The sequence below is a fragment of the Copidosoma floridanum genome, unplaced genomic scaffold (genome assembly GCF_036245765.1).
Source record: "Copidosoma floridanum isolate Cflo_tuat_1 unplaced genomic scaffold, Cflo_Japanese_pri ptg000029l, whole genome shotgun sequence".
In the NCBI taxonomy this organism is placed as follows: Eukaryota; Metazoa; Arthropoda; class Insecta; order Hymenoptera; family Encyrtidae; genus Copidosoma; species Copidosoma floridanum.
The window spans coordinates 9442657-9455048 of record NW_028321906.1 but is presented as its reverse complement, the minus strand read 5'-3'; the positions used below and the strand labels follow the sequence as shown (position 1 = coordinate 9455048).

The 12392-nt window shown below is 38.0% G+C and overlaps 1 protein-coding gene and 1 non-coding gene across 2 annotated transcripts; both read left to right on the top strand.

Annotated features, from left to right (window-relative positions):
• Nucleotides 1-331: 331 nt before the first annotated feature.
• TRNAY-GUA (transfer RNA tyrosine (anticodon GUA)) lies at nucleotides 332-426 on the top strand. Its single transcript has 2 exons — nucleotides 332-368; nucleotides 391-426. It is a non-coding gene; the product is annotated as a tRNA-Tyr (tRNA).
• Nucleotides 427-9796: 9370 nt separating this feature from the next.
• On the top strand, nucleotides 9797-10929 carry LOC106644681 (uncharacterized). Its single transcript, XM_089596107.1, has 8 exons — nucleotides 9797-9871; nucleotides 9948-10037; nucleotides 10109-10171; nucleotides 10245-10310; nucleotides 10367-10408; nucleotides 10477-10548; nucleotides 10616-10726; nucleotides 10813-10929. Exons 1-8 carry the CDS (start codon nucleotides 9797-9799, stop codon nucleotides 10927-10929), a joined length of 636 nt encoding a protein of 211 aa, XP_089452233.1.
• The last annotated feature ends 1463 nt before the right edge of the window (nucleotides 10930-12392 follow it).

Here is a 12392-nt window from a genome sequence, read left to right as displayed (position 1 = left end):
AACCTGAAACGGTAAACTATTCTTTTGTTCAATTAGATATTAATGATTTATTGCAAGTTGAATTTATTGTTTGTAAATGAACATCCTTCAGCTAAATAGAAAGAAATTGTAACAAAAAGCACTTTATAAACGTAGAACCTTGTTCTTGATACTTAATTCCAAGTATGGATTTAAAATAATCTATTGTCAGGTATAATAGAAATGTGAGCAAGATACAACACAATAACATATTGCCCCTGTAAGATGCTTACACACGCTACAAAGCAAAAGTAAGTTGAAGGAGGGGATACTCTCGGCAAAACTACATTCATAAGTGGCCAGCGAGCACAAGCCTTCGATAGCTCAGTTGGTAGAGCGGTGGACTGTAGTGGGAAAATTATACAATCAGATATCCATAGGTCGCTGGTTCAAATCCGGCTCGAAGGAATTAATAATTTTTTTTGTTTTGATTATTAATTTTTACATTTCTACGTTTTTAAACGGTTAAAAATTTTTTTCTGCTTTCAAATTTTTAGAATTTTTATGAGTTTGAATGTCACAGTATTTCCTATAAACTATTAAAAAATCTTTTGGAGAACTAAAAAATATACGTTATGATTTTAATTTTCAATTTATTGAATTCCACTCGGTAAGAATGCTTTTATATTACACTCCTTTGTTTTATTCAGTATAAAATGTATTTAAAAACTATGGACAAACAAAAATTTTTGAAGCTATAAATGCATATGTATGTTTCTTATCAATAATGTGTTGGCCAGTATCTCGGAATAAATGCAATAAAAAAAATTTTTTTTGCATCAAAAAAAAAAAAAATATAAATAAAAATGTTCTTCCAGCGCAGATTATCTTTAACTGAACACTAAATACTCGTGTTTACAAACAGATCTGAAAACCGATCAACGTTGATAAATCCTGTAGGACTGAGTGACTAAAGATTAAATTACCTAGAAACTTGTTTAACCTTTACAGTATGACTATTAATCTTACCTTGACGGCTCATTTTTATGGCATTCTGGACGATGGTTAGATATAATTTCAACCAAAAACCGGCTGAAATTCCTGTATTTCCGCAGAGTAAATGCCTAAAATCTAATGACAACTGCGTACTTAGTAAAAAAAAATATTGAACCGAAAAGCCATTGAACCATGCTACTTGTATGTCAATTGCCAGAACCCAGCAGAGATTGTCATCCTTTTAACATACACACATATGCACACACACTCGTACATGCACATACGTACATCTTTGTGCAGATGTTTATCAAGTAGCTTTAAGTTTCACAAGGGTCGTGTCAATCAAGAATCAGCTAAGCGCGTAAGAATCAGAAAGCTATTGTGTTACTGTTGCGTGAGTACAGTAACAATAATATTTATTATTATAATTTAAGTAGAGAAATGCGAAAGAGTAGAGTTCAGGGGAAGACGGGGGGTCAGTCCCAATGTCTCTTTTCTCTTTCGACAGTCGTCCGTGCGAAATATAGCCATGACAGATAGGGAGTAAGAGAAGGGGACAGAAACTCGAAATTAATTTGAGTGGTCTCTGCTGGGGTAGGGTAGCGTTAGGTCGGTACTCCTCTGATTAATTGCCGCCTCGTCACCAGATCTTTTTCCGTCGGTGTCGTTCAGTCTGATACAAGTGTGCTCGAGCTCATGAAGACATCTGGAATTTTTTCCCCTAACGATCGACAATAGAAGGAATCTCCACTGTTGCTGTTAGGATACCGCGCTGAAGCGTGAAATAATGCCGCGTTGATCTGATGCTGAACTGCTCTTGTTTCTGCAAGGGTACGTTTTTTCATGTTTCTGATCTTTCTCGCATTAAAGACTCAACCATGTGTAATCCCAAAATGATTTCGTAATCTTTATTTTCATATGACTGTGGACGACTATTTGTTGACCGTAAGATGACATTTCTTGAAATATTTGGTGTAATAATAAATTCGAGATGAAAAAATTTGTTAGTTTTAAATCTTTTGTACAGTGTTTCAACTCATGACAAGTTTTTACTGACGTCAGATTGTAAAATATTATTATGTATACAATATTACAGACTAATAATTAGATTGCAAGATCCTTCTAACTTCTGTAATTAGACATTTAATACTTTAGCTTCTATTTTGATCAAATATTGGATAAAATATAATTGATTACATAATTTTATCATTAACGCAGCTATAATTAATACAACTAAATCAATGATCATGAAAAATTTATATCTTCTGAAATGTATCTGTTTTTAAGAGCTCTGCATTTACTTTTCAGTATAGAAAATAAGCTTGAAAAGTATATATCAAAAGGGCCTTATTACTTTCAACGAGTGCCTCTACTTGGGTGCCACTTTACGACCATATTATAACTGACCTTATTATTTTGCTAGGACAGCTCATTACTAATCTTACAAAAGATAGAGTAATTAAAGAAAGAAAACATTTTTTTAGTTGAATCAAGTTTTGGAGTTTGCGTCTCAGAGTAGCTTTACTTTTTGAAAATTTTACCATTATCAACATCATCTTGGCTACTGATCACGTTTCGTATCAGTCCCTGGAAGAAAATGGCAAGAGCAACTTTATCATATACATAAAATACAGCAAATGGGTCATTGTAACTTTTATTGTATACAAATCGTATAAGTAGAAATATTTATCCACCCAGATCTTCCCATTATTACTGGACGATGTATGGGTACGTTTTTCCATAAGGTAAACATCTCAAAATGATTGCTTGGAACCATAAAAAAAATACCTGACTCAAAGCCGAAGTAAAGGTGGAAACAGTTTTGGTGATGCTACTGTGCGAGTATATAAATTGTACTCGTGTTTTCCTTTTTGCGATTACATTTTCATCGTTTTATAACAGCCTAGGGGATGAAGATTTCATTAAATATGTGTTTACATCTCCATTTTTATTGTCCTCCCAATTCTACGTATTTTTTTTTCTCATTTTGGCAGGAAATTTAGTTACAAGATCTCTTTACCAGCGCACCGTTTTTTTTGTTCCTGCTTGCGTGGAAAAAAATTCTCTCTTAGACGTAGCTTATTTCACGCCTCAATAGTCTCTTTGAATTTCAGATATACTGTTTTACCACGAATAATGCAAAAATATCTACATTGGATCTTCGTGATATTGATAGAATATGTACGTTAAAATACTGAGTTACGTTTAGAGTACTACAATTTTTTTATATTATTTGTATAAGTCAAGTGAAAATTTTAATCGAAAACTTCGAATAAAATTCCCGTGTAGGTACTAATCGTAATACTTATCACGGTTAAAAAAAATCGTCTGATCTACGACTTGTTAAAGAATTTATATCGAATAAAAATAATCCCATGAAAAAAATTGTTTTATTGTCTTGATCTGTAAGTTTTTACCACATACCAGCCCGAATCAGTATTGCTGTCTTCGAGGTCCCAACGTTGATAAAATTACATCTAGAGAGAAGCCATAGTTAAAAAGACGCATAACTACACGATACAGATGACAATTGATTTAAGATTCCACAGCATTTACAGCAGCAGGGAGAAAATACAAGGGTGTGCATTTAACCCTGTTATACACACAGGCGCACGTACATCGTATTGAACGCGTACATTACTCACACATCCCCCACTCTGGCATCGGCAAACTAATCGATTTGCCGTGAACTGAGCCGTAAGTCGGTTGCCCGCCTGCGTACCTTTGCTGATTTTATATATACATATACACAGTGCTGCAAATGTGACAAGAAATTCGTTCTCTCTCCGCATCTCTCGCCAGCCTCGCAAGAGCAGAGGCCCCAAAGGCGCCAGCGGAGCGAGAAATTACTCATCATTCTGATTGAGGTTAATTAATTAGATAATTAAGTCTTTGCGGGCGCAGCAGCAAGTTCAACTCCTCTTTCTCTGTCTTTCCCTCCCTCTTGCTCTATTCTTACGTTTCCTCCTGCTCATCTGCTTTCTCACTTTATACTCTTCGCCCCAGTAAAACGAGCGGATTATTTTCTAGCCTTTTATTCTTTTTCGCTCCTCTTACCCTTCCCATGCACCTTTCACTCTTTTTTGCCGTGCGTGCTGAGTCTTCATCATTCATGGTTTTTTATCCGCCATGGTGCTTTTCTTCTTTGCTGATTTTTTTTTCTTACTACACGTGCCTCTGTCATTTGCATTTAGTTCAGCAGAGTGTATTGATAGGTCACGTGAATATATATTTTTATGTATACAAAATCATACATGATCTGCATTCCGTTGGTTTATCACTTGTATTCATTTCGTCTAAAGCGGTAAGTTGACAACCGGATCTAGGGTACCCCAGACACTCCTATCTACAATCATTACAATACGAACTCAAAATAGAATATTCTTAACTCCAAAAAATATTTATCCAAAAGGACCGGTCCAATTATCCGGATTAAAGCTGAAATTGCTCACTTTCGTCCCGACCTCTAACTCGACGTTCTATCTCACCCAGCAAACAGCCTTTTTTCCAGTCCCCCACCTAACGATCTCTTTCAGGTCTCTTGGCTCTATACGAAACACCGCAGCTAGCATTGCACCTCTGCTTCTTTTTGTCCATTACCACATCATTTTCCGTCGAAAGTTTTTTTTCCCTCCAACGAGAGCTTTCTGTTTTTTTTCGTCCCCTCTACTGTAATTTCTTAACCACGGCATTTTACGCGTGCACAGTTTTCGTGAGTTCGTTATATAAAAAGGCGCCTCGTTACCGAAACATCAGTTGGGCTCCCCCTCATTAATTTGCTCCTTCGCTACCGCATGTACACATCTAGGAAACTTATGAAAGGTGCACTGACATCGCACTAGACTGGGTTTTAGGCCAGGGATCTCATTATCTTCACACAGTGCTCTCTCTCGCGGAAATTTGACGGTGGGCGATCGGCAGTCTGCTCATTTTATATACGCCTATCTTAAGCGCAGAAAGTTATCTACCAACCCCTCACTTTTGTTGCCGGGTATACATTCATGTGAATATCGTGATTATCCCTTGTGCTGAGGCACTCGCGCGTGGGTATTTGTTGATAAATATATTTGCGGTTGAGTCGATGATATTTGCGTGGATTATTTGAACTTTTTAAATTTTTTGTGAAGATAAAGTGATTAATTTCCTTATTAATTTTTGCGCGGTCAACTGTTTAAATTGTATCAATTTTGTATCTCAAGTCACTGCTAAACTGGTAGATCAGTCAGTACAACTATGGCTTAACGATATTAGTTCTACTTAGTTTAAACGTCAATTCTACTCTGATAAATAAATCTCGGGTTGTTACATAATCTCTATCAGCTGTAAGTTATAATGCGACATGACAACGTAACATGATCAAGGGCGCTAACGTCACTACTTATTGACAGAGATGTGCATCTATAAAACTAGTATATAATTTTTCTCATACGAATTAAAAGATTTTTGAAAAATTAGTTTTCATATTGAATCCAACTTTCTTAAACTATTGAGCTTAATGATGAGTGTGAATTGAATGATAATCTCTTTAAAATCACCACCAATTATTGCTAATCTACCAGTAGTAAACAGCAAACTATTTTAATGCTCCTCAAACCCTGAAATTAAATATCGCTTTTCTCCAATTAAAACCGTCTAATACTTACTACTAGTGTGTTTGCGAGTAATATTATAGGACCCTCGATTATGAGACATTATCATGTCTCAAATAACTACTACTGACAGATGCACTATATATTTAGTCAAGTAACTACTGTTTCGTGCAAAACTATGTAAAGTCAACGATGCACATCAACGTGACATAATATAATAAAAAATAGGCATAAAATTAATCTGATTTCGCAAAAAAATGGGATCAAAAAATTCGTTAATCGAAATCTAATTTCTCAATACAAGTTTTCAAGTAAACAGCATTAAAGGGACATCCTCATTTACATTACGCTACAAATCACTTCCGTACGTCTAACACACCATCCCTGCTCCCTAAACGCTCGTCTCCTCCTTCGATCTCTTAACATTACAATAAGCACTTGTTTTTCTAATCTAGCAAAAACACAAGACGCGCCACTTTTTCGCATATGTAAAACAGCCTCGTGTATATGTATGAATCAGCCGACGTGCGTCTGGCACTTTTGAAGCGTCAAGTGGGTTCTTTGAGCTTCTTGAAGCTGCTCGTTTCTGTGCGTATGCTTGCTTGTATGCATAACATATTACAACGACACTAGGGGATATACCTACTCTCGTGTTGTTTTACATAAACACAAGCTTCGACGACGACGCGTCTCTAGGCGCCTCCTCCCTCTGCTTATGTACTCGTACGTCGAGATGAAAAAAGGGGTGGAGGGCGACGAAAAAACACTTATTTATTTGCTTCGAGGGCTCTGTTTCTATCTGTGATGTAGATGTGTAAACTATATATGTGCAATGATCAATGATAGAAGATTTATTGCATTAGCGATCAATTGACTTGGACAATTGCAGAATCTACCACATTCGTCCAAGTTCCTATAACCTGTGAGGTTCAGTTGGACAAAGGTTTTTGGATGTACCTTTTTGGGTGACATTGGAGAAAAATCATAACTTCTTGTTCAGTGTCTTACAAGTCATTTTAAAGAGCACTACTGTCTTTTCATACACATCATTTTTGTAATTATTTGTATCATTAATCAAGCTAAATTTTCTATGTCTTCCGATTAAACTAGACTATAGATAGTATTCTTCTTTTATAAATAAAGTATCAAAAACAAGAAAACCTACAGCCATTGGTTCAATGGCAATCAATTTGTATTCCTTACATTATTTTTAAATTTATGAATGCAATAATTATAACATTTATATTGAAAAATCAATCATTGAAGAGGGCAGTTAAGCATAATTTTAAGAGAGCCCTAGTAACCAATACACCAAAAAACAGAGACCACAACGCAGACTAATCGGTAATATACGGATCGACACCGTGTTTTGACAGTTGATTCGCCGTTGTTTGCTTTGCAGTGCAAATGCATGCCGCACTCTACCCCCCGCCCTTGTTCCTCTAGAGCAGCCAACAGTCAGTGGCCGCTTTAGCTTAAGCTCTCATCCCGTATTTAGTTAGCCAGCGACAAGTGCCCGTGCACCTGTCCTCTCTCTCTTTTCCATAATCTGTATACTCTCACTTTTGCGCGCACGAAGGGCGCTCGAGTGTGCCGAACGTGCAAATCCCGTCATTATCAAATTTGTCTTTGCCACTGCGCTGCCTTTCGTTCAAAGAGAGAAACGTGACTCCCGGCCGATTTGCCAGAATAAACACGCAGCCAGGCAGGCTTCTTTTTGCGTCGAGGGGCACAGTTGAAGGGTGCAAGAGATACACTCTCCTCTTTCTCACTGCTCGCATATCAACCTCCGTTTGCTCTGGCTAATTAACTGATCGAGCAGCATACAATATGTGTTTGCCTTTTTTTGAATTTACTCTGAGCGTAGTGAGTTTTTTCCTTGTGTTTGATGATTTTAAAATTTCATGTTGCCTGAAGCGCACTGGATTCAAGCATAACATACAAATAAATCAAATTCAATAACATTTGAGTATCCGTTGGAAGGGGAAAAAAATGGCCGATGCCTGACAAGTGTTTTGATAAAATAGACAAGCCGAGCGTCAGATCTCAAAAGACTAATCTCATCATAACGCAATATTGTCACATGCGTCGACGAGGAGGGAGCAGACCTTTTCGTGCGTGTCGTCGCTCCGTGCCATTATGCGCATCCACTTGGCGTATTAGTATTTGATTAAATAAACAGAGATTAGCACATGAAAGGGACGAATCCAATTGATGGTGCATATATATACTCTTTGTGTCTCTCTATGACCCGAAGTAGAAACTGTATATACACCCCTCCCCCTGACTCGTGGTCCGGCTGGCCATTAGACAGCCAATTACTCTGAATTAACAATGAGCACGATAATTACTTATACCTGAAATGATGTTTATGTTTCGCAGTTTGCGTCGGAGCTCTCGTAACCGTATTTTCACTTTTATTAATAAAACAAACGTGTTCATGCGTTGCTTGTATACGTATTATGTTGCACGGATAATATATTTTGTAGATTTTTCCGCACTGGGGGAATGGTAATTAATTTACCTTGTGCTTTTCCCCCCATGAATGACGTATAAAGTCATACTTACACGAAATAAACGTATGAAATTGCAATCGAAATGCTACGTTTTCCAGTTACTGACTCGCGAATGCATTTTCTTTTTCAGACGAAATTCTATACCATATACGGAACTTCGCTGCTTCCGTAAACTCAGCGTGAAACGCAGGCCTCATTTAAACTGAAATTTCATGCCATTACTCTGACATTGAAAAAATAATTATCCATGGCCGTGAAGTAAACTTGATAGCGTCTCATCTTCCTCGAGCGTCCATCTAAAGCACTTTCCTGTTTAACGCGCTCAAGGCCATTCTCTTTCATTCTCTCGGTCCATGCGCATGTATAATCAAGTACACAGTAAATACGCGCTTTACGACGCTTGTACAAGCACATGACACAGGTTTCTTATATGTATTATAACTCAAAGCGTCACAGCCTCCAGTGCTTCCGTCTTGTCTCGGATTACCCTAATACACACACGTATTTATACTGGCTTTAATTCATATACAACACACGACACATTCTACGGTACAATACGCGATTCCCGCGCTAAGAAAACACAAGGAGACGAAAAGGATCCTACTACTTATCGTGTTATGCGCGCATCGCGTGCGAGCGAGAGTCTCGTAAACTGATACAGAGCTTGAAGCTGTCACGCAGCCTTTCGCACGTTCTCTGTGTAATATATAAGTAACAGCGCAAGGCTGCCGAAATTGCTTTACGAGCACAGCGACGTCGTCTGGACACTCTCTCCCGTTTTACTTGGGTGCCATAATTCGGGAGTAAGAGCTGCGGTGCAAGACTCGCGTATTCTCGAACGTGATAATGCACGGGAGACTTGTTTTTTTTTTTTTTTTGTTTATGAGATTTTTTGTGTATATATATAGTTGATTAATCGCTCGCCAGTGGGTTATAAACGCATGCGCAGGCTGAGTTTTTGGTTTCAATCTCAATGGCTTTACAATGGAAAGTAATGATGTGGTTTTGTTTTTTCAATGCAAGAGTTCAAAAAAAAAAAAGAAAAAATTGGAAATTTATCGTACTTTGATCATTTGAGGTAAAAAATTTCACTTACGGCAAAATATACGATTCATCAGCCAAAAAATAAGAGCACTTTATCAGCCTGTCGAAATACTCTTGACAACAAAAATATTATGACCACGCAATCGCACCATCGTTGTAAGCGCCAAAAGTCAAGGATCACGAAAAGGGCGCATTAAAGAGTCCGTCGCTGGCTCACGTCACGAACGCTCAAACTCCAAAACCGTCCAATAGCCGCCTTTCTTGACAGTCGCGCTTTCGAGTACACATTGCATGCTACCATTTACACTTTAGCGAACGCCTGTTTAATATTTCGTCAATTCAACTTTGTCATTGAAAAATCCATCACTCACTTATTTGGAATACATCCATGCACGGGCATCGCAAATGTTTGTCACTGTAGGACTTTTTATAAACAACCGACCAATTGCAAACCTATGACATAACCCACACTTACTGGTAAATATTACAATGCGCATTTACTTGCTCTTTCAATTGTTTTCCCGACAACCTTCCGTGCGTTCGCAAATCAATAATATACACACACGCGCAAAACTGGCGTGCTTTCTATAAATATATATACATTTTTTTTTTTTTTCATAACGCATAGATACCTCGTAGACACGTATACTTTTAAGGTAACTTCTTCCATGGATTATCACATCGGTGAAAACTATGTACAGTAACCGGCAAAACTCCTTCGGCCAGTCCTTTCCACTGCTCAAGTTCATTGACATCTTCGACCACGAGGTTATTTTACGCGGCATAGCTTATATTATACTCCAAGTTTTGGTGTCTCTAAAAAAAATTTTCCCTTACCTTGTAGTCGTTTATTCGCGAGTACGTCTTGGACAATGTTTTCGTGTGCATCTTTATGTACATACTTTTTTACTTTGCTGTCTGGTACGCGCACAAGGTAAGCAACAGTCTTTCCACCCCCTACCATCCTCTTAACCACTTACTGATTTGCTCGTCGCGTGCTTTTAGGTTATCAAGCAAATAGAGAGAAAGAACCAGGAGATGCTAGCGACTGTCGAGAAGAACAAATCGGTGAGTTTTACGATTATGCACTAGTCAGTGGTTCTTTTTCAAAGCAGGAAAATGTTTCTCTTTTGGCGTCTAGAGGCTACATGACATCATCAAGCTAAAGAACAAGCGAAACGAGTACGACGAAGTCGTCGGAAAAGCGGTAAGCTTACAGAAACCAAAACATATTTAATTCGTAACATACTATTCGGTTTTCAGAAAATAGCCCACAAATTGACGACCTCGCAGCTGGACCACGAGGTAAGTACACCATAAGAGCCTGTACACCATAACCACTCGATCGAAATAACCGTGGAAATTTTCTTTAGATCAAAAAGCTCAACTCGGATCTACTTACCACGATGGACAAGCTCAACGACCTGGAAAGGTTCCTGGCCAAGGTAATCGGTAGAGGGACATGATACCAGCCACCCCGATAATTTTTTAGTAAATTTTAATTTTTTTCAGTGGAAGTTTTGGAAAAACTGTCCCGAAGGATCGCCAAAGAGAATCGCGGTCATCGAGGGCGAGCTACCCGATGAAGCTGATGTTGCACAGGACTCGCTCGAAAACATTAAAGTACGCTATGCTTTTCTATGCTCACGGGTACAGCACTAGCAAACGCAATCGCAGCGAATACTTACTGTTAAAAACTGTCATTTTAGGTGCTCGATCCGTCGTTCCCGCCGTCGCAACCTTTCGAACCGGCTCCGCGGAAATTCGGTGTCTTTGCACGGCCTCCTGGAGGTGTATCGACGATCTCAAAAATTGGATTCAAGTAGCAGAACTTCGGCCAAAAGTTCGTCGATCGAGTTATCCCATCGAGGTGTGTGAGAGTGTATCTATCTCACCTTCCGTTTGTTAGTTTGGCTGTGTCCGGAAGTGCACAGGTCTTGTCTAGCAGTAGTCGGGCTACTTGTTCGTTCGACCGATTTAACGTGCAAGATAGGAGGGTATAGTCAAGTTATATCCAACTAGACAGCGATAAAATTATTGTGAAACGTTTTGGAAGGGGGAGTGGATGTGGGACATAATATTGTCATTAGTTAACTATCATTTATAGTTCCTAAAAAAATTGATATTTTGTACTATCCACCGTAGTGTCAAAGCCACCACTGAAGTTCCATATGGGCCGAGGGGATCCATGGATCAATTCACGGTCATCAAAAAAGTACAAGGTTCAAGTTCATAAAAAAAAGTATCCCTACAGTATGTTAGCTCGATTTTCTTACAAGATTTATCTTGCATCCGTCAAGTTTTTTGACGTCAATAAAATCTCGAAATGAAACAGCATGACGATACATTTGTAAAAAATTTACTGTACATTGTAAAAGATAAATTTTTTTTACACTAGCCTTGAAGTTTATATCCTACCTCAAGCTTCATTTTTTCTCTCCATCTTTGAATTCTGATAGTTTCAATCACCTTTCGTAAGAAATCTCAAATTGATGATAATAATTCCTTCATAAAATACGCCATGTATTAATATTTCGTTGATGTGTAAAATCATCGGACTAAGTTAGGTTCTTACTGATGTCTAAATATTCTTGAAATTTCTTTCCTTTTCTGTCTGAAAAAAAATTTCATTGAATAAAATAATTATTATTCATCAGTTTCAAAAACGTCCAACAAAATAATTCAACTAAAAAAAAATGAACAACAGCTTGAAGAATCAACCAACAACAACAGCTTGAAAATGAACCAGAATCGGACCATTGATTTTGTTTATGAATTTTTTGCTGGTCAAGAAAAAAAAGTACAGAGTTACAACAGCGCAAATGACTCGAACATCATACTTTTTTGCTTTGTCGGCTGAAATTTTTATCTCAAGAACTTTGTACCGCTAACACGCCAGTCTCAAAACAAAAAAGGAAATGAGAGCTAAAAGCCAGGTTAGTTACGCACACACCATCGATCGATCATTGATTTTCCTAATAGACCAACCATAAAACGAAAAGCGGGTGAACAGTAATCATAACGCCAGTCCACAAACCAAGTATATTTAAAGCTAAATTCAACGATCCTTCGACCATGTATGTATGTATACATATATGTGTCCATAGTCTATCGAAATTTCAATCGCACGTCGGACGCCTCGCGAACCAGCACGAACCTTTTATGGTACTTTCACTCGGCATGGCGTTACGCTCGAGCTCCCGTCCGATCAGCCTTGTAAAGTTGAACAAAGAGATCGTCAATCGGAGCTGTAGGAGAAAACAAAAAGTAAGTAGTGCCTGCCACTCGT